This window comes from Natator depressus, chromosome 15 (genome assembly GCF_965152275.1).
Source record: "Natator depressus isolate rNatDep1 chromosome 15, rNatDep2.hap1, whole genome shotgun sequence".
NCBI classification, from domain to species: domain Eukaryota; kingdom Metazoa; phylum Chordata; order Testudines; family Cheloniidae; genus Natator; species Natator depressus.
Genome location: NC_134248.1, coordinates 16,139,040 through 16,163,669, shown reverse-complemented (window position 1 = coordinate 16,163,669; position 24,630 = coordinate 16,139,040). Strand labels below are relative to the sequence as shown.

The 24,630-nt window shown below is 50.2% G+C and overlaps 1 protein-coding gene across 2 annotated transcripts; it reads right to left on the bottom strand.

Annotated features, from left to right (window-relative positions):
* Positions 1–1,563: 1,563 nt before the first annotated feature.
* TBX1 (T-box transcription factor 1) lies at positions 1,564–20,296 on the bottom strand. 2 transcript variants are annotated; one of them, XM_074972585.1, is made up of 8 exons: positions 20,263–20,296; positions 18,031–18,406; positions 12,132–12,233; positions 9,178–9,349; positions 7,929–8,084; positions 4,918–4,985; positions 4,571–4,671; positions 1,564–1,979 (listed from the first exon to the last, which is right to left on the bottom strand). In XM_074972585.1, the coding sequence occupies exons 1-8, from the start codon at positions 20,294–20,296 to the stop codon at positions 1,564–1,566; spliced, it is 1,425 nt and encodes a 474-aa protein (XP_074828686.1). The 2 variants fall into 2 exon arrangements, with proteins under 2 accessions (XP_074828686.1, XP_074828685.1); XM_074972584.1 differs by lacking the exon at positions 20,263–20,296 and having other exon boundaries at positions 18,031–18,467.
* Positions 20,297–24,630: the final 4,334 nt, after the last annotated feature.

The window sequence follows — 24,630 nt, the reverse complement described above, 5'->3', positions numbered from 1 at the left end:
CACAAGGTAAGGAATCCCCTTTCAAAAAGATACCAAGAGAACACTGTGGAATTTGCAATGCAGAGGCACAAATATGGATGAATCGGAGGACATAAAATATAACCCATCTCTTTCCACAGAATTCTGTGGAGCAGGGGGGAGAAGGACGGAGGCACCCACATGGTCAATTAGCTGTTAAATCCTTCTCTGAAATACAGGACTGGCCTGACAATTGGTGGAACACCAAGCAAAAACGTAGTCTGGATATTCATAATGTGTAGCTGGAGACATATGCCAGAAGCTAAATTTTGGGATGTGGACCATCTCCACAGGAAAAGCAACCTGAGGGAAGACATAAAAGGTACTTTCCAGATGTAAGAAGGGGCATACAGCAAGCAGCCAGTTGCAAAATGGTCACTGTAAGACTGCAGCTCTGCCAGATTTAAAGGGCCAGCCCCTGAAAAGCATGCTGGGGGGGAAATCCTCTAAAAGGCAAGGCTGCAGTCGAGAGTATTAAGAGACCAGGAAATCACCAGGCAAGGTAGAGCTGTAGGGCTGCATTAGTGGTGTTCTCATCACCAGCAATCACGACCCCTCTGAGAATACAAAAATACGGCCCAAACTTTGTCTTTTTTCCCCTGTATGCTTAATCCCGATTGTTGTGGGAAATAAAAATCTGTAGCACTGTTCTCAGCCTTGGGCTCCATTAGAGAAGCACAGGGCCCCAAACTGTTGCTTGTATATAAAGTTGCCCCCTACAACCTCATCAGTCATGAGGAGATGGGCACTGGGAAGGACCTAGCTGGGGGGGGGGGGGTCACCTGGCAACATCAAAACATTTCCTAACTTTAAGCCCTACCTCCATCGCTAGTCCCCTGGAAAATACAGGGGAGGAGGTCTAAAGCCAAGGGAGCCCCAGTCCTCCCCCTCAGTAAGTCACAACACTTAGGTGGCTCTCACTAGGAGGAGGAGGGGCAGGGGCTGCAGGGGCCCAGGGCCAGCCGCGCAGCACAGGACACCTCCTCATTCGGTGTTAACACGATTTCCCCCCCCCAGGCCAATTTCTCCCCAGACCCCACCCGGGCTGGCGCAGGAGGGCCAGGCCCGAGAGTCTACGGCTGGCTTTGCCACAGGCTCGCCGAGGGCGAGTCACTGCCCCTTCCCCGGGGAGAGGCAGCCCGGCCGGCCCCCTCGCCGGGCTCTGGGCGGGCGCGCCAGCCGTCCTCAGCGCCAGGGGGGCGCGACGGCGGCTAGCGTCGGAGCGCGAAGCGCCCCCTATGGCTTGGTGACTGGAGCCGAGAGAAGTGCCGCGGCCTGTCGCCCGATGCCCCGCTCCACGGGCTGGGCCCGCCCCGCCCCGCCCCGCCCCTGCCCCTGCCTGGCTCCGGCCTGCGGCCCGGCCGCTCTGCCCGGCGAGCCAGGGGGCGAGTGGGCAGAGCCGAGCAGCGGCCCCGCGGGGCCGGGGCGGTGTAGGACGGGGCGGGAATTCTTCTCTCGGCGGCCGGGGCTCTCCGACGGCCAGGCGCGGCCGGCGGGCGGGGGGAGGGGCGCACACCATGCGGGGGGGGCGGCGGGGCGCGGGGGTTACCGCGGCCCGTAGTCGTAGCTGGGCGGCGCGGCCGCCGAGGAGTACACGTTGGCCGCCGGCGGGCCCATGTGGTGGTGGTGGTGGTGGTGGTAGCTGTGGCCCCGGAGGCTGGGTAAGGGGTAGGGGGCGGGCCGGCTCTTCGCCCCCAGGTAGTGGTCGTAGGCCGCCGCCGGGTACTTGTAGGGGTGGTGGTGCAGGGGCTCCGAGGCGGGGGGCTCCAGCCGCAGTTCGTGGTGTGGGGGGCTGGGCCGGCTCCCCGGCGTGCTGCTGAGCTGGACCAGGCCCCCCGCGCCGGGGACGGGCAGGGCCGGGCTCAGCACCCGCGACATGAGCTGCTGGTGCGCGGGGTCGGCGTGGAGAGGGGTCCCGCTGGCCGCTTCCCGCTCGTAGTCCCGTCGGCTCTCCGCAGCGTCTGCAACACAGCCCGGGACACGGAACGGGCAGAGCAGCCGGTTACCGCCTGGCCAGGGCCCCGAGCGCCCCCCAGCACCGAGCCAGAGCCCTGAGCGCCCCCCACCAGCCACTGACCCCCCCCATCACCGAGCCAGGGCCCCGAGCGCTCCCCCCAGCTACTGACACCCCCCCAGCACCGAGCCAGGGCCCCGAGCACCCCCCACCAGCCACTGACACCCCCCCCAGCACCGAGCCAGGGCCCCGAGCGCCCCCCACCAGCCACTGACCCCCCCCATCACCGAGCCAGGGCCCCGAGCGCTCCCCCCAGCTACTGACACCCCCCCAGCACCGAGCCAGGGCCCTTCCCCCAGCGCCCTCCCTGCGATGTGCCCCAGCCACTGTCCCGCCGCCCTCCCTGAGACCACTCAACCCCCATCACCAAGCCAGCCCTCCCCCAGCGCCCTCCCTAAGATGCGCCCCCCCCCGCCACTGACACACCCACCGCCCTCTCTGAGAGCCACTGACCACTCCCCCCCATCACCCAGCCAGTGCCTCCGGAAGGTGGGGAAGGGGAGTCCCAAAGACATTGACCCCATTACCTAGCTACAGATCCCAGCACCCTCCCTGCGCCTCCCGCAGGCGTCAGTGTCAGGACACCTAGCCACAGACCCCAGCGCCCTCTCAGCTTTAAGGAGAGTCCCCTGGACACTGATCCCCCCACCACCACCACAACACCTAGCCACAGACCCCAGCGCCCTCCCTGAGCCTTGGGGAGAGTCCCCTAGACAATCAGCTCCTACTTCTCCTGGAGGTGTTCTCATGCACTGGACCCAACTTTACCCAATACATTTCAAGCACACAGGTAGTTGCGGATTCAGTTACCCTTAAAAACGGGAGGGTGGAGGGCTGCTCTTAAATTCTCACACACAAATCCTAGGGAGAATGCACATACCGCATGGAAACACCCATTGCAAAAACTGCTCGTTGTAAGCATGAGAAACTTTTAAAACTGCTTTAAAATTAATCCCAGAATGAAAAGAGTCTCCCTTGGAATGAGTGGGAAGCAGAGCAGATCTGAATCCATGAGTGTCACAGGCTTTCAGGGAGTTCAACAGATGCACAGATTATGCTGAAGATGGGGGGCACAGGATGGGAAGTTATTATTTCATGTCCCCGTAAAAATATAGAGCCAAACTATTCTGCAGCAACAGTCCAGACCTGAGCAGTTACAACTGATTGAAGTGCAGCATTGTAAGACTTCCATAGCATTTTCTTCCCAGAGAGGGGTCACATGCTGTCACCCTAACTCATGTTTAAAGTATATTTGTCTGTGAGTAGTTGCATTGAAATCAGTGGGGGGGGGGAGCACAATCTGGTCTGATGAGTGTATTTTTTGTCCTGGAACTTTTAGTCTGCACCAGCCCCAACAATCACAAACAGGGGAACTTAGAAAAACCTCCCTCTACCCGTGTGAACTTTTCCATTTAACGCCACCACTTTAAAAAAGGAAAGCCTTCAATTCGTTTCACTGCAAAGACTTTATGTTAAAAAAAAAAATCCTAAAGGAGGGGGAAGAGGGGAAAATCCAGGGGAATAAAAAGCAATGATTTTTAAATGAAGTGTTTAAACATTGTGTTCAACAGAAATCTGTGCTCCTGGGACAATACATTCTGACTGTGATAAATAGAGCTGAATTGACTGACAAGTTTGTACACGCTTGAAATTTTTGCAATTGTGTAACACTAAATAAATACAGACTTTTCTTTATTTTAATAGGGCTGGAGTGTGCTGGGAGAAAGGCCCCTGGTTGTCTTTGCAGTTGTTTACTCTGTGTAATGGAAAAAAAAAATCAATGAAAAGTTCCCAGTGTGTATGCTTAAACCATGCACTAGGTTAAATTCAGCTCCTGAATATTATGGGATCTACATTGAAAACATAACCAACTTGCTTTTTCAAAAGGGCAATGCATGCAAAGCATCTTTAGGATATATGTGATTGTGGGTATGTCTCCATCTGTAAACTAAACATTTTGTCAAAATGCCTGAGTGAAGGAAACTCAGAATTAGAAGCATATTAGGAAGGAGGGTGAATTTTAAATTGGAGGGAAAGGCCAGTGTCAAGTAGGGTAAATTACAGAAAGTACAGTGGTGGGTGTTTTAGAAATAATTTAAAAGATTAGATTAGGCCCAGAATATATGTTTTATTTAAAAAGAAAAAAGTTAAGATTTTTTTTGGGGGGAAATATAATCCCAGTTATCAACAGAACTGTTTCAAGTTTTTTATATGTCAAAATAATTTGGATTTAAGCATCCCTTTTCTGCCTTGTGTCAGTGCATGAAAACCCAAATTGAAGCTGACTGTAAATTTAAAAAAAATGAAATTAACCTGTGCAGTTTTACAGCCCTTACTGGTGGAAGTAAAAACAACAAAGAACAACCAAGCAACACCCCCAACCCCTCCCCCCACCATAAATGGCAAAAGGTAAATGAAATTTTTCAGCCTCTTGATTTTGATTATTAATAATACCAATAAGTCACTATACAGGATATTTATATGTCCTTTATGTCAACTGACAGTGTGAGTAAGTCTGTGAAGAAGCAGGAAGCTCACCTTTCTCAGTCCCATTCTGATGTGCAGGGGAAGACACTGGATTCCTGGACCTGGCAAAAGCACTCATCAGAGGAAGGGCCCCTGGTCTGTGATTCCTGGGCCTAGAACAGGAAGAAAAGAGTAGCATAGCACTGTAATTGTTTCAGTCTAAAGGCCACTGCCGACACATTAGGGAATTCTATTGCTCTGACTAACATGGCCCTATTAATAACTCCAGTATGCAACTAGGACCTGATCCCACCCCACTGAAGTCAATGGGACTACTCAGGTGCTTGTAGCTAAGCAGATGCTTAAATTCCTTGCAGAATGGGGGCCTTAATATGGTTAGTAAAGGACAGCAGACTTACCAGTCTTCTGGATCACAGTCTCTGAATCCTTTAGCGAAGGGGTTGCTGGCAATCTTGAGTTGTGTGATCTGAAAAGGGGGGGAAGGGGGAAAGGACTTTGAGTGGTATTTGCAGATATTTCTGATTAGAGAGTGCCCTACTCCTTTAAACTGACTTCTGGGACAAATCAACCAAGTTTCACCCAGTCTGATGGAGGGGGCCCAAGTAGTATGTGCAGTCCTGGTTCCTCTTGGAAAATTATAGGCACCAGCAGGTTTGAGAGCTCCCTCTGCTTTGGAATAGGGACATGTGGTTTCCCTCTGCTCGAAAATGCAGAATTGTATGCTATCTAATACGAGTTCAAGGCGAAGGGAGAGGCAGCCCGAGACTGCTGCTAAAGCTGTGTAAATGCACTTGTAAGAAAATGCCACATTATATGGGTCACCACCAGAGCAGCTAAGACAAATCACTGGATAAATCATACTTATGTATTTATTTAATTCGCCAGGGAGAAGGCAGGACATTTTCTATATTTAAGCAAATCCACGGATAAAGTATGTGATTGTGAGTTTCCGGAATGGGTTGAAAAACAAACTTTAAGCCCCTCAGTGACAGTTCCAGCCTTAGAGGTCAAACTGATAGAAAGCAGGAGAGAAAGAGCAGCTGTCCTGAGCCATCAGGCAAATGCCAACTTGGGAGGGATGGGGGAGCCCCTTAAAGGCGCAGCACCCAGCTCTCAGGCCAGACGTCTTTGAATATGTGGGATTTGGATGTTGTCCAAATAATAATTGTGGCATGTTTTTTATCCGTGTAAATTTGTTTATTTTAAAAGCTTGAAACAATTACAAAGGGTGGGAGCTACACCTTTTGCTTCCTGGGAATAGGCGCAATTAACTGTGCTAATAAAAATATAAAAATAGTCAAATGATAGATAACAAAATAGGCGTTTTAACCTTCCTACAAGACCCCAAAGCTACAAAGGGAACAAGGAGTCTGGCATTCAATCAGCTCTCCGACTTGGATAATAATATTTTACCTTGCACTATTGGGAAAGATCCTTAATTTGAAACTCTAATTAAAGCCACGATTTGTTCCTGGGTTTATACTAAATTAATGTTATTTTTAAAAGCGACTGGATTTAACGCTACCCAAAATATGTTCTATTATCTGTGTGTTCCTAACGAACAGACCCAGGGTGGCAAAGGCAGATAAGTAAAATAGCATATTTGTCCAAACAAATTTTGAGTGACATTTCGCAGCGTGAAGGCTGTAGTTTCCCAACTAGCCCGGGTCTCGGGTTTACATAGGTAATGATGTCCCTCTGGGTTTGAGGAAGTTTTCTATGGAGTTAAAATTGCAAATCTGGAGCTCACGCAGCTTCCTCGGAGTGCAACAATGTAGCTTTGGAGCAGGGCTCCCTGAGCTATCAGATTCCATGAAAAGTCAAGGAATGGCTTTAGCAGATGGATAGGAGGACATCTCCCTAGACACCTTCCACAACTCGAATGGAGACTCAGAGACTGACACTTAAAAACCCCAGTTCAGCTCAGCCGTCCCATGCCCCAGACCTCGAGGAATCTTCAGCTCAGCAGAAAAGGACAGCAGATTGTTTCGGGGGGGGGGGGGGTCAGTAAACGCTGTTAAGCTGATGGACAGTGGCTCGCTTACCCATAAAAGCTAACTGAGGCCAGTTCCAAAGTCCAGTGAAATTGACTACAGCGGGCTTTGGATCAAGCCCTAAATGGTTTGCAGTTCAGAGACTTGTTTTATGATTTGGTCTCCTTTCTCTCTTAGGTAATTTAGGATTTTCTCTGAAAGAAGGAGGAGATCTCTAGTTCATAGGCTTTGGGGCGACTATAAAATAATTTAGTACCATAGCTTGTTGTACACATGAGAAAATTAATGCTTAAGATGGAAAGTGTGTTTCTAATGCAAACAGCAATTTCGCTTCTCTACAATTATAAATCACCCAGATGACTGTTTAAATAATAAAACTGTATATTTAAAAGGTTATATATTATCATTCCAGACTAACTTGTGTTTTAGCTGACATTTCAAATATTAAATTGGTTTTGGATCCAATGATCAATCTAAAGCAATGGAATGATGTCTGTGTTCTCTTTGTTATAATCACATCTTTGTTATTAATGTTCGATTTGGTTTCCCACTGAATGCTTAGTCATTTCTACTGGATCACACATACATATTTCCCCCTCTTCCGCTTAACTAAGTCTATAGCATAGTATTGTATTTACTAAGAAGATTTTCCCTCAAACTCTCCTTATGCTTTATTATAGGCGGTAATATGAGATCTACAACAATTCTCTGGAGCCCATAACAAGGGGTAGCCGTCTAGCAATCCCTGTTTCAGTCAGTGCCTGTGACCCCAAAGGGCTCTTGCTTCACACTTAATGAATATACCTTTTTCTTACAGAGTCCGAAATGCACATTTGAAATGCTGCTTTTGGGGCGGGGGGGGGGCGTAAAGTGTGTGTGTTCCTTTTTCACAAGCTGTAATTATTCTAATCGAGATAGACAGCAAAACAAACAAGCAAAACAAACAACTCAATATGACTCTTCAAGTGCGTGTTTTAATCAAGGTGATGAAAAAAGTGCTTAAACCGAGAGCGGCTGGCAGCTCTCTGCTTGGAAATTGAATCTGAGTTTTGCAGATCTGGCATAATTCATTTTTGTTTAACAACTTTTTTCTTTTTTTGCATTGAGTTGCTTGAAAACCTTATTTAGAAAGCCACACGGTTTTTGTGTAATGAAAGAGAGTGTTGAAAGGTGATTGCATTTACCCCGTTCCAAGAAGCTAAAGACCCATTGTATTTATTTGTATACCAACAAAGTTTCCATTGGCCGGGTATTACCTTTTAAGCATTGACTGCTCTGAATTAATATCCACACACACACACCCCCCACCAGCACCACCCACCGCCCCTTCCCGGATCTCCATCCGTCAAGGGGAAGGTTTTGATAAATGAAGTATCGGAGGGTTTGTGTCTCAGTAATGAACTCCAGATCCTCACCCTGTGATTCTGATAGGCGGTCACGGCGGTGAAGCGGGTCTCCTCGAAGACAAACGTTTTAAAGTTCTCCTCTGCATACTTCTCGCTGTCTTTCCTGGGGTCCACGTAGACCACATGAAAACGAGGCTGGTATCTGTGCATGGAGTTCAAAATGATCTGAATGATAAAACGAGCAAGGAGATCATAATTGATTCATTCTACACCAGGCAGAGCGTTGAGAGGAGAGCACCGCGCATCCCCCCCGCCCCGTCCCCCCGCCGCACAGTGTCAGGCTGGCAGCCTGGAAATGGGCTCCTTCGGGGGGAAAAGGCTGGGGGGGGGTTCAGAGAAACAACAGGGTTGCAGCTCCTCTGAGGCTACGTCGGTGCATAGTATTAATTAGGGTTAATGAAGGATTGAGTCTTGTAGGAGGCTATGCAGTGAAACGCTCCGCACATTGCTCTGCGCTGCCGACTGAGGTCCGATTTGAAACGCTGGGCACAAGCACTGCTAAAAAACACTACGGGTGTGTGTGTGTGTGTGTGTGTGTGTGTGTGTCCAGTCTGAGCAGCGAGCCTGCGCCCTTTAAAGAGGTGATCTCACTGGGGACCGGACAGTTCTGCAGGGAATAGGGAGGAGAGCGGCTACAAGCCCTTCGGATCCACTATTAAATATAAAAAAAAGGAGGGCGGGTGGGGGCATGTACCGGAGCTACTGGGGAGCACTGAACTGAATGGAAATAGGCGGAAAAATCTTGGGACATACCCATTATATGGAACAGGAATGGGCGGGTCAAATGGCTATCAAAAGAGAACAGCGTTTAGTTAACTCCGGGCTCCAGCATGTTTTCCTTAAACACTCATTATTCCCAATGCAGTCCGTTCCCATCAAGCCAGTGGAAGGGGTGGGGATGCAAGGAATGGGGGAATCGGGCCCTTAGGGAAAAGTTCAAAGTTATAACGTAAAGGGTCCTATGCCTCCTCCCTATGGGCCCGATCCAACCCCTGGAGTCAGCATTGGGCCTGGCCCAACGCTCACAGCAAATATGAAATTTGGGGTGTTTCCAATCACAATGAGCAGCTATTGAAAGGACCCGATCCACCACTGCCAGAGTCTTTCTAGGCATTTTGACCCCAGGCCTTATTCTTGGTAAACCGTGCCCAGGGGTTTCTTTTCGTGTGCGTCAAGAAAAATCCACGTGCTGGAGATTTCACGTGGCATTCTCCTCCCCTTTCAGTGCCCCCAGTTGGTTCCCCTCTCTAACACTTACGTGCCCATTGTCATCCAATAAATTATTGGTCAGTTTCAGTTTATCGAAGGATACTATTTGTTTCATCCACTGGGCCCCTTTAGCAGGAGAGTCGGGGTGATAATGAACCCTCCCGGGGGTAGCAGGGTCAGCTTTGCCGGCCACCAGCCAGGAGGAGCTGTGGAAGGCGTATCTGCAAAGGAGAGGCAAAGAGCTGTCAGTGGCTGCTCCTGATCCAGTTGGTTAAACACGTGCCCGGTAATCCAGAGTTTAATCTGAGTTCTGCTCTGGACGAGAGACGTGGCCATCGCGGGCCAAGTCCCTACGTAGAATTGCAGGGTTCTCTCAAGTCTTTCCCCATCCACACCATGGGGATGAGAACACACGAGGGCTGATCCTGCCCTTATCCAAGTCACTGGTAAAATTCCACCGACTTCAGTGGTACAGGATCAGGTCTAATTAGCTAAGGCCAGATGCTAACACTCTTACCCAGTGAGCAGTCCCATTCAGCTCAACGGAGCCTGAGTAACCATAGCAGAATTTAGACTCTAGTATTTGAGTTAAGTATTATTTTTGTCGGTGGGTTCCCTATAAAAACCTCTGGGCTGCTCTGGGACCGGAAAGTGCAGTTTTTACACAGTTCAATCGAGCTGTAAAGCTAGCCTGCCGAGCAGAAGGAGAGCGTAGCCACTCGTTTCTAGAAAGCAAGTGGGAAAATGCCAGACTTGTTGACAAACAAAATGTTTTCCTTGGCTCTCTGGGGGAATGCGCAAAAAGGGAAAATCTGCTCGACAGGGGACATTTATAGCTACCTGCACATATTTGGGATGGACGCCAGAAATGCTACCGAATAAATAAAATTTAAAAAGTGAAAGGAAACCCTTTACACAGTAATGTTCTGGCTTTAAGGTAAAAGTGGACATTTATGTGCAGTTTAAGAGCGGATCCAGAGTTTAGCAGTCTTGCTACAGTCTTTCAAAGTCCATATTCAACAGTAACATTAAAAACAGTGAGACCAATCTTCTATGCACGCGTTGACTTTAAAAGCCAGTGTATGCACGGGGTGAGGGGGTGTGTGGAGAATTATACACCATTGGAGTTGAGCAGAAACATTACTTTTTTAAAAAAAAGATATTCTCAATTGGATGTTATATATCCCATTTCCCCTGACAAGCAAACGTTTCTGTAACGCCCTCAGAATTTGATATCTGTCTAAATATTTATATATTCGACGCTGAGATTCATATGCACACTGGCTTTTAGGCGTCCTGATCTGAAGAGAAATGGATAATGAGCCTTTCACTGTCTTCAAATTAAAGGTGTTACCAATCAAACCGCATCATCGATTTGTGAGCCGCCGATTTCCTAGGTCGCCTTCCTATGTTCTCAGTGAAAACAGAGAAAGAATTTGGAGAAATATGCAGTTGGCTTTGTTGGTGATTTTCCAACGTGGCCTCAGGCTAGGACAATACAAGCTCTTTTCAGTGAAACATAAAGAAAACTAGTCTCGGAGGTTAACGCACACACAGAGCAAGACCCATTCCCTTGCTGTACACAGTCACCCCCCAAAAACAAAAGCCTGTTGGGTTCTTTTATATGAGGCGAAAAATGAAATTTGATTCTTAAAAAGAGGTCCCTCCCACGTGGAATCTACGGGAACATTTATAAATAGCGAATTCTACAAACACTTTTCCTCCTAAAAACTCGGCTCTATAGTTATTGTGCTGAGAAAGCCATTTTACAGTCAGCAATTAGCCTGATTTAGGAGATCGAAATTTCTCCCTGCAGATGCAGTTTATGAACATAATTTTAATGTTTTTTTTAATATGAGAATTTGGGGTGGGGTTTTTTTGCCAGACATAAGTAAAAGTATCATAATCATGGATCAAAGGGATTTTTTTTAACCCAGTAATGTCTGTGTTTTGACTGTGCGCGTACCTGTGGAATATCCTCTTAGGATAAGGGAATATTTTACTTTAAAACTTCGGGCCAAATTCTGCTCTCAGTTACACCGACGTACATTCGAAATCACTCCTAAACTCACCGGGGTGATATGGGATTTACACCGAATCAGGCTGGCTGCTCCCAAAGCTAACTACAAAAAGGGGTGGCCCCTTTTTTATTACAGCCCAGATACGGTATTTTAAAACAGAACCCCGCACCCCGTGTGGCATTTGGAGAAATCCTTCCTTGCACTGAGGAAGCCACGACGGATTCAAAACAACAAATCAAGCGTTTCGATTCCAGAGCTAGTCCACTAGACTTTTAACTTCAGCCCCGATTTAAAGCACATCGAGATTCAAACTAAATAACTGTCCCCCGATAGAGAAGAACCCTTCTATCATTCTCCTCCTGGGGCTTAGTAGGTGATGTCACAGAACCCGGAGATTTGAAAGACAGGTCGAAAGGGGAGTTGGAGGGCAGGGGAATGGCCTGAATCCATTGCTGGACAAGGAGATCTATATTTAATTGCAGAAGCCAACCTAGATCCAATCTATTTTTTTTAAATAAATATTAAACCTTTTGTGTGTGTGTGAGAATGACTCCCAGGCTGTTGTGCATGATCTCCAAGCACCCTTGTAGCTGTAACCAAGCCTAATTTATGAGCTGTATGAAATATTAGGAGAAATTTTAACCCCCCCAGTTCAAATACGTTGCAATTAAAAAAATTCTCTCCCTCAGCATCTTGCGCGGAGTAGACAGTCACTGGGGAGCGTTTCACACCGGAGAGCTGCTGGCTTTAAGAATAAGGCTGGGAGAGGAGGGGGAATCGTGTCAGCGCTTCTGTTCTCCCTCCCTTTGCCATTCAAAGGCAGGGATGAGCCTGATCCAAAACCCACTGAAGTCAGTGGAAAGCCTCCGACTTGCTGCTTTGGGCACTGGCTCAGGGAAATACCATTCCAATGTGTCTCTTTCCCTCGGCGCCCCATCGCAGTCCCGGCTAGAGGACCCAAGGAAAAGCTTATTCTACTTGCCGATATCTTTTGTCGTCCACGGGTACAAAATCCATTAACAACATGTAATCAGCCATGGGGTCCATTCCAAATATCTTCACCTGGAAGGTGGGGAACATGCGCCTGCGGCAGGAGAGAAAAACCACAAGGCGTGTGTCAGAACAACCACCAGCTCCTCGCCTGCCGGAACCGGGGACTCGCGTTTGGTGACATTGCACCCCCTTCCATCTGCGCGGGGACAGTGTCCCTCTTTCAGATCAAACCCCTTCCTTCTTTCTGGCTGTAGCTCGATGGCCCATAGCACAGAATAGGTGAGGAACGAGGGTGATTTAGAAACGATATATTCACCCCTGGACCTGGGAAAGCTGGAGGACTTTACAGATCAAAGGTTTATAATATTGTGGGCTAGAATCAGATGGTGGGGACGCTGAAAAGGCAACAGGTAATTGGAGGAGGGGGTTCCGACCTCCCAGCCGTGGGAGAGACATAGGGCCCGATCCTGATCGCCTCCCCCCAACAGACCCACCAAGACCAGCCCCTAGGGCATGCATGAAGTTACGTTAGCCAAGTATTTTTACACTGATGTCAAATTGCCTTCTAGGAACTGGTAAAACTTTCCTATTTAAAGGCTTATAAGAAGTCACCGAAGGACATGAAAGAGCTGGGAAGTTAGATTCAGTCCAGAATACCTCTATGGGTTAGCGCGGCTAGATGAAGCTAACACAAGGCTCCTGTGTTTTAATAACGAGCTGTTATTCGGGGGGGCTTAGAGATGCGCCAGGCTGGCGGACAATCCGAGCGTCTCTCTAGAAAACCGTAGCTCTTGGTGGCGCTGTCTGTGTCTCTCCTCCTCCCCCCGCCCCATTTCAACAGTGGGTGAGCGAGGGGTTACTTTCCCTGCCATTTGGCAACGTCCCCCCACCCCGCAAGCTGTTTGCACAATGTTGAATGCTCGTTAGTTTCAAGAGTCTCTTGCAGGGCTGTGCACAAATGCCCGATAGTTCCCCGCGGCTGAGGTGGGGTGGGGGACTTTATAAAGGAGCCCCCAGGGGAAATCTGTCTGTGAACTCGCACATAAAAACGTTGGCTGAATATTAAAGTTTGATTTCTGAGTTATTCTACATACAGCTATAAACCCTGTGAACCATCACTTAGAAATCAGAATGTTACTAGCATGCTAGAGTGGCGATTATTTTAAATTCCCTTTCGGGGTCTTTCTGACACAGCTCCACATCTCAAGCTTGCTTCCCGCCCCCCCCCCCAAAAATCAAAGCAAAAAACAACACAACGAAAAACAAGCAAACCAAAACCCAACACCGTTCCCCAAATAAAACAGATGAAATCTGTGGGGGTAAATAGCAAGACAGTAGACCCCCGGCCCCCCCACTCTCACACACAGTCCAACGGATCCTAGAGCATCTCTCCTATTAATTCCCAGCCAAATTAGCACCGATCTAAAGAACTGCTGCCTTTGCGGGGTATGAACACGCGTCCGAGCTGCGCGCACGCTGTAGGGTTCAGAGAGGCTCCAGTTTTTTGCTGCTTCTCTCTGAAACCCTCCAGGAATTTCTACCTTTTCACACCCACTTTGCTCGGCTCCCTGAAGCTAAAGCAGGAGTGAAGTGTGTGTGTGTCTGTATCCCTGTCTCCTCTCCGGGACTAGCTTGACTGGCACTGTAGCCTTAACAATGGCAAAGGAAGACACGTGAAATACGCCCAGAAGCCCTTTGAACTCATTTACTTTCTAAACCAGGCTAGCGGGATAGGTGAGTTACCCAGTGTCATTTCTGACATTCCATCCCCGCGGTACCGAAAACACACGCACCAGGCCAATGGGGCAGCGTGTGTGTGTCTATGTGTCTGTCCGGGGGGGTTTCAGAGCCTTTCCAGCTCCCTACATTTCCTGAGGCGATAGTCACTTGGTTCCCACAACGGTGCTTTCTCCTCGGACTCACCCAGCGCGCACAAACTGGGGGACAGACGCTCCTTCCCAGCGCTCTATTCATTGTGCAGCCGACTGACCAAATTTGGTCTCGGCATCTTTACGCTTTCGCAAACGAATGGTGAAATATCCCCGGCTAAGCTTGCGCTCCGCGGCACTGTCCCCAAGCCAGGCAAGCGAGCCTGGGACACCTCCGCTCCCAACCAGGCGACCGAGAAAAGTGGAGAGGGGCTTTTGTGGGTCTCTCTTCCGCATTTTCCTCTCTTGACTTATACCAGGAAGGGGCTCGTTCTGTTTTCGCACCTTGACCCGCACACACAAAACCACCCAGCAATGCTTTTGGAGGCCAGAATTTTCCAAAGGCTGCGAGTTAAAGGTGAACTCAGATGAGCTAGTGAAATGAAAGATCAACCCACTCCCCACCCTCGTAGGTAACAAATGTACCAGTTGCCTTTGTTCCATTTAGAGCCAATGCTGGGGGCTGTTTACCCCAAAGCTTTGGTCTGCTTTTCCTTCTGTTTTAGGTTTGCTTGTTTTGCAAGGCGAGCAACCAGCGTGTGGTAATTGCAGAAAGCAAGGGCGTGCAAGGGAATTTTAACCCACCGGCCTTTACATGTATCCACACTGAAGCTCCAGGGAAAAAGTAAAACAATTTACATTTAGCGAGGAGGCTGACCAAGAAACCTAGCCCACTTCCCTGGGCTTCAATAGAACAAGCGTTGGAACGCGTTAGAAAGGCAAGTTAGTTCTATTACGATTTTTTTTTTATCTGCAGTAAATTTTAGCCCGGCTCCAAACCCATAAGTTCCCGGAGTTTTTGGAACAACAATTACTGTTGCTTATTCTAAACAACCTAAAACGACACAAGCCCCCATGAAAACACAGGGCGCTCCAGAAACCAGCGGGAGGTAGCAAGCTAGTCCAGAAGCCAATTGCGATGCGTTTGGTTGTTAAAGTTCTCCCAGCGCCTACGGAAAGCATAATCTTTTCACACGTTACTGATTTGTTTTAGCAAATCAACGGGGACATTTAAACCGCATTCTATTTAAAAGATTTAACCCCTTATTAACCTTAACTCCAGTGTTTCTTTCTTCTTTTTTTTAAACGAAGCTTTAAACAAACAATTTAGCTTGATAAACCCCGGTTTTTAAAAAAAAAAAAACTCTTAAGGCCAACACAGGCACCCGTGAAAATAAATGAGACCATTAATAGAGCGCAGTAGGGCTACCTGGAATCAGCAAGCTGCCTTTCCGGGTTGTTTGCATGTTTTATTTGACCACTAGTTTTACACCCCCGGCTCGTTCCATTAACCCTTTCGTCAGTTAAACCTACTCTTTATTTTAATATCACCTCTGCACTTGACACAGTTCGTTCACAAAGTCAAAGTCTCCTGTAGAGTCGTTGCCGGGTTATTTATAATGCGGATTTCTTCCCCCTCCCCCTCCTTGTCTGTAAAATTGAAAGACACTTCAGAGCTAAAAAAACATTGTTTTCCCGAAAGGCTCAGCTATTAGCTAAAATTGCCTTTCCCGTTAAAAAAAAATTGAGAGAGACTCAGATGCGATTTGTATTCAGCGACGGGGGGTACGGGTGTCACTAAAGCATTTAGGGAAATAAGGAACAAGCCTAGGCAACAAGGTAGAGGCTGCAACACGGAGCGAAGAAATCTCCTGTCGGAAGGACTAACCTAATCCAGAGCCCAGTGGCGAAGACTAGAAGGAGACGATATACTCCGTATGAGGCCTGGCGCTGAAGGTACGGGCCTGGGCTGAGGAATGCCTCGTCTAAATGAGAACAAGCCCCCAGGGTTCGGTCCCCACCAACCCCCGCACTGTAACCGAATCAAAGCCGTGACTCGAGCCTGAGTTCTACAACGCTCCTGCACCGAGCTTTGGAAAACACGGGTTTTTTCTCCTCTCCCCTCCATAACCCTTCAAATCAACAGAGGCGTCTGGCCCGTCTCTGGGACAGAGAGCAACCGCGTGGCTTGCGGTGTGGGGTAGAGATTCTGAAATCTTTTCCCCGCTGTATTGTTCACAACAGCGGGAGGGACCCTGGGCATGACTTGCCGGGTTCCGCAGCCTTTTCAAGATGCAGTTACAAGGGGTGCCCTTTGCTGACCTGCTCCTCAAGGTGTTACTGCGCGATAGGATCTACGACATTATCAAAGACCTGGGGGGGGGGGGAGTCAGTCAACATAAGACACGCCACAAGTACAAACTCCGATGGCCACAGTCAAGCCAGCCGGGGGTTTGTTACCGCTTGGACAGCGGAGAGAGCGTCCAAAGGCCGCACAAAAAGAGTGACGTTTGCAGACACAGCCCCAGCGGGCCGAGGTTTTAGGAAGGCTTACAAGGGAACACATCGCAGTGAACGTGCCGCCCCGTGAAGCCTCTTTATTCTCTCGCAAATGCTGTACGAACCCAAGGAGGTCACAACAGCTCCATACCAACGCCACTCAGGGTCAGTTGAGCTATTTCACTTGAGCTCACAGTTAAATGGTGTCTAATTAACAGACAGGGTCATCATCCTGCCCCCCCATAGCCGTTTAATTAGCTGCAGTTGAAGGCCTTCCCTTTTAAACACGATACAACGTTCGCTTCCTTTGTTAATTTCGACGAAGAAGCTTTATGGGCGTGCTGCCTTCTTGGGTTTACATTGATGAGTTGGATCCGGCTCTCCTCAAACTGGTAAACTACCCACTGAAACGGCCGGGAGATTTACCGGAGAAAAGGATGCTGGAGGGGGCCTCATAATGAGTATTCTGGATGCTGGTCATTTGTGGATTCCAGAGAAGGAAATGCGGCAAGTACTAAGAGGTGTAAAAAGAGCCCCTGAGGTTTCTTATCTGTAATCTCTCCAAGAAGGCCCCAAACCAGCAAAGCGGAGATCCATGTCTGTCCCGCCAATGCTTGTGACCAGAGGTGAGTGTTAAAGGGATCCTGCTAATCTTGCTCCTAAAGAACAGTGTCCTCTGCAAATAAAGCTGGTTTTAAATCTCGCGTTTGAGAGTCGGAGGCAGTGTTAATGGTACTGACTTTGCCATAATACAGTAATCAGTCTCCGACATGTTACATAAACCCCCACGCCCACTTTCCGATTCGAATCCGATGGCTTTGCTGGGGGGTTGTGTACATTTGAATGCACCGCTTTTAACTCAGGTATCTGTGCGGACTTTCACAGAACTTCCCAACCCTTCGCTCCACAAGAAAATTGCCGATTCTGCTCTTAAAGAAGTGCGGGGTTCAAATTATCGTATTGGGGGCTAGCAAACAGATTACCCCGACAGAGTGGATTTTTAAAATCAGTCTATTTTCTTCTGAAGAAAGCAGATAAGTAACGGCCGCCCGGAGAGGGCTTTGCTCGCTAACATTTCACAAGAATCCAGGAGGGGGAGGCTCTAACGGGAGCCCCACATTGCTCTTAAACCCAGCATCAAAGTGTACGAGGCATGAGTCATATTTCGAAAAACGACAGCGGCTCATTTGTTCCGGATCTAACTCCGCAGCTCTGGCAGAAAGGGCCCGAGCAGGACACCCGCACAGCGAGGAGCAGCACCCGGGGCGCTGTCGATAATTTCCTTGTCCCACCGGGACAGGTCCCGCTGGCGGGGCTATAAACCTTACGATGGTTTAGGCGCGCAGTAAAAATGTATTTTCCTGCGCTCGTAAAAGGGACCATAAGAAAAAAAAAGCCGCGGAAGCCCTAGGGTAGGTGAAAAGGGTGGAAGCAGGGTCCGTTGGGCTGACAACTCTGGGTGCAGGGCTGTGCCGGGCACAGGGAGAGGGACCCTGGGGGGGGCCACCCTCCGGGGTTGCAGGCTGCTGTGTGCGTGCGGGGGGAGGAAGGCACTGAAACGGCTTCCAGCCCCCAGCACCAACCCGCGTCTTAAAGCTGCTTGGCTCCCAGAGCGCCACGGGCGGAAAACCCCCTCCCCGGGCCTGCCCCAGCCCCTGCCAGCGGGGAGGCGCCACTGACCTGCCGGCCTTGGTGACGATCATCTCGGTGCCCAGCTGGTTGAACTCGTCCCACAGCGCCTTCATCTCCAGCTGCACGCTGACATTGGCCACCTTGGGGTTCTTCTTGACGGGCGCTTTGGCCGCCGGCGCGGCGGGGCAGCCCGAAGCCGCCGCGCCGCCGCCGCCGCTCTCGGGGGGCTCCGGCCCGGGCGGCGGCGGGTTGGGGCCCGGGGCCGGGCCGGCCGCGAACGGGTAGCCGTGCGGGTGCGGGTGCTGCTGGGCCGAGCAGGGCTCGTAGTGCGGCGGCTCGGGCTGCCCGTAGGGGTCCCCCGGGGAAGGGGAGAGGTGGTAGCCGCCGGAGGCGTTCAGGCTGCTCAGGCTGTTGGCCGTGAAAGCTGCAACATCGCAAAAATGGGACAGCTGGGTGAGCCAGGGGCTGGAGATGGCTGAAATCATTCCAAAAACAGGCGGTCAGGGCTCGGCTCCGGCTCCCCGCTCCCCCCTGCTCTGCGCGCCCGCCGCCGCCGCGCCCGCGTCTTCTACTGCGCTCCCCGGGGTGCCCTCCCCCGCCCCAGCCCCGCCTCCCCCCCCCCGGCCCCGCGGGAGCTGCCCGGCCCCGGCCGCGCGGCTCCCCCGGGCAGGCTGAGCTCGCGCTGCGCGGCTGCCAGGAGCCCAGGCGCTGCAGAGCCCGACTTATCTCTGCAGAGGGCCTCCCCTCGCCGCAGAACCGGTTCTTATTTCTATTTAGATAAGGCGCTGCAGGTAATGGGCCTTTCCTCGCCTAGGGACTGGAGCCCTGACGAGTTGATTGACAGGGGAGTGCGCCTTTTTAATAGCCCGCCTGACACCCATTTTTCACTCCCGAGCCAAAAAAAAAAAAAAAAAAAAGTTAAAAGAAGCAGGCATCGCCCACAGGACCCTCCACGGATAGACGATCTAAACGCGCCCCGGGCAGCGATCTCCATCCCCCGGCAAACCGGCACTGGAGTAAAGCAAACTGCCAGCCCCCATGACGGCGCAACGACCGCCTAGTCCCCGGGAAGCGCTGGAATTTGCTTTCTACAATTAGGAGTACGCTATTCTCCGCGTTGCACAAGCTGCAGGGCTGAAACAGTCCTGGCGACACACTCGTCTCTCTCTGGATGTTTGTTTCTTAGATGATTATCCTCGCCTAGCCGCCCCCCCCCCCCCCAGCATATCTTTGGGAAGGATTTTTTTAAAAAGCCCAATCAACTCTGCATCTGCACTCGAAAAAGCGAGACAATGTCCTACAGGATGCGTCAGTAGCCTGCAAATGGGCGATTTTTACCCTTTTTTTTCCCATTTGCTGATCCCTAAAAAATTTAGACGGGAGATGCAGACCCCTTTGGACGTCTTAGACCAAGTCTGCGGACCCCCCGGGATACAGCTTGAAAGCCGCTTCTCTCCACGGATATGGGTAAAACTAACAGAATGGTCGCTGATCGGGATAACAGAATGATCAGAGACGGAGAGTTTTGTGTTTAAAATAAAGCGCGGGAGGAAACAGAGTCAGTTAAAAAGAAGAGGGTGACCAGATCTTTCTAAAGAGCTTTGACATAAACACGGTACCGTTTCAATTGCGGGTTTAGGGCTTTAGCAAGCCGCTCTTTCGGTTCCGAGCCTTGCTGGCTGGTAAAATCTCTTCGCAGTCAAAACTTCATTAAAAACAACACCGATCTTTGACAAGCCTTCCTAGGCCTCTGCCATTTCCACCTCTTTTTGTCTCAGAAACACTGTCTTTTCCCGTACCTTGTTGTTATTGCTTACTCTCTGCAGCTGAGGGCAGGTCTCTTAAGCAGCCGGGAGTTGCTATAAGCTGTTTTTTCCCCTTTACCGGCTGGAATATTTTTTTGAAAGTTTTGACGCTTTTACGCAGCCATGTTGCTATAAGTTGTTTTTTCCCCTTTACCGGCTGGAATATTTTTTTGAAAGTTTTGACGCTTTTACGCAGCCATGGCAGGGAAATCGGCTGCAACCCCCCCCCCCCCCCCCCCCACACACACACATTTCCCCACTTACATTCAAAACAAAACCCCGGCACAGCTGCTCAGAGGAAATTCCCCGAAAATCCTGCATCCCCAGGATTTGCTCCACCCCGCTTTTTTTTTTTAACGCGTTTCCCCTCGCGCTCCAGTGGGGCTTTGACTTCTTAGCTCTCGGGCTCCGATTTGCAACTGCCCCCAGGAATCAGGAAGCTCAGGTCCTGCGCCTAGGTCCGGGCTGCACGTACCTTCCATGTCTCTGGTGACGGTGCTGAAATGCATCTTCTCCGGGTGGGAGCCGGGGCTGAAGGGCTTGCTAAGGCCACAGCTGGGCTCCTCCAGCGCTTCCTTCCCTGCGTGCTCGGCGGCGACTGAAATCAGAGAGGCGATACTGAAAGCATTTGCCTTGGGAGACAGAGGGCTGTTCTCGTCCATAGGGGAGACCGATGCAGCAGCCTCCCCCACCCCCTGGCCTCGCCAAACGCTCCCCCCGCTACCACACCATCCAGCCAGGCACCATGCGCCGCCAAGACCGCTGCACCGCCTCGAAGGAGGAAGCCGGAGAGGAAGTTTTCAGGGCGGCCCCCACCCCCCCCCAGCCGCCCGTTTCTGCGCTCCAGATCCCTTCGGCGTCTGCGGAGGAGGCGGATCGGGCCCCGCCAGGCGCGGCTCCCGGGCGAAATCGGCTCCTCGGTGATTTATGGACGGGTTTCTCGCCTCTCTTCCTCCCCCTCCCGCTCGCAGCGGGGAAAGTGGCCCCCTGAGAGGCGGGCGGCCCCAGCCCGGGGGTGGGTGATGTCACATTGGAAGCCCGGTGCCTTTGCGGGTAGCGGCTGGGGGGGGTGGGGGGTGGAGAGCTGCCGCCGCCGCCGCCGCGAGTCTGTCAAAGGGCTCGGGCCGTTTCCGCGCCTGCTGGGCACGGGCAGGGAAACTCCGCCGCGCGCACGCTGCAGGGGTGGGGTAGGGGCAGGTTGTATTTAAATGGCCCCCTGTCAATCACGGCGCCCAGGCTGAAGGGAGCCGGGGAAGGGGGGGAAAGAAGAAAAGCGGAGCGTCACTGCGGATGTCCGGTGGAGCTAAATACTCAGTGGTTCCCCCCCCCCCCGCCCCCCGGCGCCCGCGCCGCCCTCCTCCTCCTCCAGTCGGGGGGAGCTTCGACACTCTGCTGGCTGCTGGACGCCGCTCCCACCAGGCTCCGAAGAAGCAGGACAACAGCGATTCTGAATCCTTCCTTCGGCAAAACTCCAGCCAGGGCTTCAAGGATTTCTGCTCCGAATGGAGAATCCTGCACACGGTGTATTGATTATCATTACCCCCAGCGCTTCCTCGGGCGAACTCCAGCCAGGGCGTTCGGCATTTTGCTCATGTCACAATGCATTCGTTAATAGTAAAATAATAATAATAATCATAATTAATAATAAATTAATGAATAGAAAAGCAACCGTTCTTAATGATCAGCAGCATTGTCATGGGCTGGGCTGTAAAAACAAACAAACAACACCCTCCCTCCCAAAACCCTGTGTGTCCTCTCAAGCTGCATGTGTGTGGTACAGATGATTATTATTATAGCAGAGATTCCTAGCCCTTCTTGCCGTGGGTTGTTTTTTTGTTTTTTGTTTTAAATTAAAAGCCATTTTCCTCCCTGCTGAATCCGGAAAAATAAAGTGTGACTGTGGTTTGTTTTTAACATACAATCTGTTGATTTAAAGATTTGACTGAGACTTCTTTAGAAAGTTTGCAAAAATGGCTGTGTGAACCTGCTTCTTGTACCATGGTATAATTCAACTTGATTTAAAAAACAACTTTTTCCGCCTATCAGGGGAAAAAGTCGTCGTTAAAACAGGACTTTACAAACAGGTGCTCCATAATATACTGTTCTTAGATTATATTCGTATTATTAATCTAGATAGCTAGATATATAAATCTGCTTAATTGGCAGTCACGTGCAAAGTTATCCTTGAGAGGGTTTCACCTTTATCAAATGCAACGTTGTAAGGCCAAGCAGGGAAACAGTATCGCCTTTCATTGCTATAACAGACCCAGCATATGTGCAATGGGATGCTCACTCCACTATACCAGCCCATAGGATAACCCAAGGCAAACACAACTTGTTTAGCCGTCCCTCCTCCTCTGCATCAGAGAGGGTGAGGCATTGGACCCGAAAGAGTCAAAACTGCACCTCTGGCTGCAAACTGAGGAAGGCAACCGAAGTCCTGCCAAGTTGCTTCCAGGTGTGTGCCCAACGTGAGACCCATGCGGGCACTCCCGAAAGTCACAAAGCCTGGGGGAATGCGGAGCCCTTTCTCAAAAACAAATCAGCAGTGTCGCTGGAAGAGGCAGCGAACCAGGAGGGAACGCAGTTCTGATTGCACAACCCCATCAATGCAAAGGAGGCTCTGGGGGTGCACTGGGTTTATAGATAATTAATTGCTCTGTACGTAGCCTGAGGGGTCGATTCTCATCTTGGAATATTGTTATCTTTGGACGTGGTAAACTATCTGCAGAGTATGCATCTGATGAAGTGAGCTGTAGCTCACGAAAGCTTATGCTCAAATAAATTGGTTAGTCTCTAAGGTGCCACAAGTCCTCCTTTTCTATCTGAAGAGAGAAGTTACAGAATCCGGTTACATATTTGACCTGTGGTTTTCAGCTAAAGGCATAAGGCTTTACATTATATTATGTTCGTTATTATTGTATATGGTTAGTTCAGTCAGCAGCTTTTCGGTTCCCCAGTCTAATAACTGAGCCATGGAGGGGGGACTTTTATATCTGATAATCCTCCTATATTTTGGAGAGGAGCCCCACGGATTTTTTGTACACGGAAAGTAGATTAAAAACGGCACCAGTAAAATCGTCGGTGTGACAACGAAAAAAATCTCAAATCTCTGACTAGACCGTTTATTCTAACAGACTCTCAGTGCCATGGAGCGGATGGGAGACCATTACCTAGAAGACAATTCCGTTTCAGCATTCCAACCTACTTCGGATTTCCCTTAAATGCCCTCTTTCGTTTAAACCGAATTTACAAGCATCCAATTTTATCACCCCGTCGAAAAATCGCTCGATGAAAAAATAAATATCTCCCAGGCGCAAAAAACAAAAACAAAACAACACAATAAAATCCACCCAATCCAAAGCCCCAAGCTGTTTTTAAAAAGGAAACATTTCACAGGGCCTTAGTGTTTCCTTTTATCTCTCTCTTTTTCACTTTCATTTGTCTGCCGAGCAGACTTATCAACCTCCCTCCCCCGATTCCCCTGTAATTTTCTTTTTTTGCTAACTTCACTGAAGGGCTGCTTATTAGGATTTGGCCCTTTTCCATTATACACGTCTCCCGACACTTTAAAGAAAGGGTCTTGACACCTCCCTGCTCTCTGGCAATCTCCTTTCTGACTTGGTGTGAGTAGAAGTCTCATTTAGGAGCGCTCAGTTTTAGGCGGACTGGGCCCAATCCTGCTTAGTCGAACAGTTTGGCAATGGAAGTTGTGCCCATAAGGGGGGGATCGACCCCCCCCCCCAGTCCATCACGATCGTTATATTAAGTCTGCAAAGCCGCCTCTTCAAAACCTCGGGCAGCGCTGAACACCGAGGTGAACCAAAGCAGGTTTCAAAGCAGTCCTTTTAGCTTTAAAATAATCAGCCCGTGGCTGGGGGGATGGGGGAGATTTCCGGCAACCACTCAATGTCTAGGATATTCTTGACATGACACCCCAGAGCTACTTCTCTATTTCACGCCACTGAAAATGTCCCAACACGGATGAGCCCAAAACCTCGCCCACGCGTGAAATGAGCAGCTACTCAGCCGTGTGCCCTCCTCCAGAGACAGGAGCAAGCTTCCTCCGTTACTTGCCAGTCGTTTGCACTGGATTGCCCTGAAATCCGGGCTGCACTAGGAAGTCATAAAACACCATCGAGAAATGGAAGAGAAAGCCTCTGTGTTTAGCGATGCCCTGGAGGTTAAAAGTCATAAACCCCTCTACAAGGGGAATACTTTCACTCGGCCGGCTCTTTGCCAACGGCACGGTGCGTGGGGCTTGTGGCGAGGGTTTACCCGAGTTGACCCTCTCCGGGTCCCCAAATCCTAAATAAACCCGAAAGCCCGGATCCAGGGGCAGAGCTCCCGGGACACTTTCCTCGCTGGTGGGCAGAGATCAGTGACACAAAGGGACAGTGGCACCGTCACGCGCCCCCAAACTTTTCACTCGGCCTTCTCTGAGCAGCTGCCGAAAGCAGCGAGGCTCTGTCCTGCGGGGACATCTGGTGAGACTGGTGACACATAAGGAACCGTAGGCCGAATACTGTGAAACGGGCGTAAATTCGCAAGAGAGGAGAATCAGGCCTTAACAAAACAAAGGGACTCAGTTCCTCCCAGCCCAGCCTGCAGGGCTAGGGTGTGAGATCTCAGGGGGAAATACTCCTTGCTCCTCGTTTAACTCTGTAGCCCAGCTTTTCCGGGCGGGTGGAGGGAATCCTCTTCCACAAATACTGGAGAGTCCCCTGGCCTTCTTCAGCCTCAGTAAGGCTTAGGGCGAGCAGGCCCTTGGACGAGCTGGGAGTGAGCTAGCCCTGCATCGAGGTGCAGGCCCAGGGCTTGGAGACCTAACTGAGATAAGAGT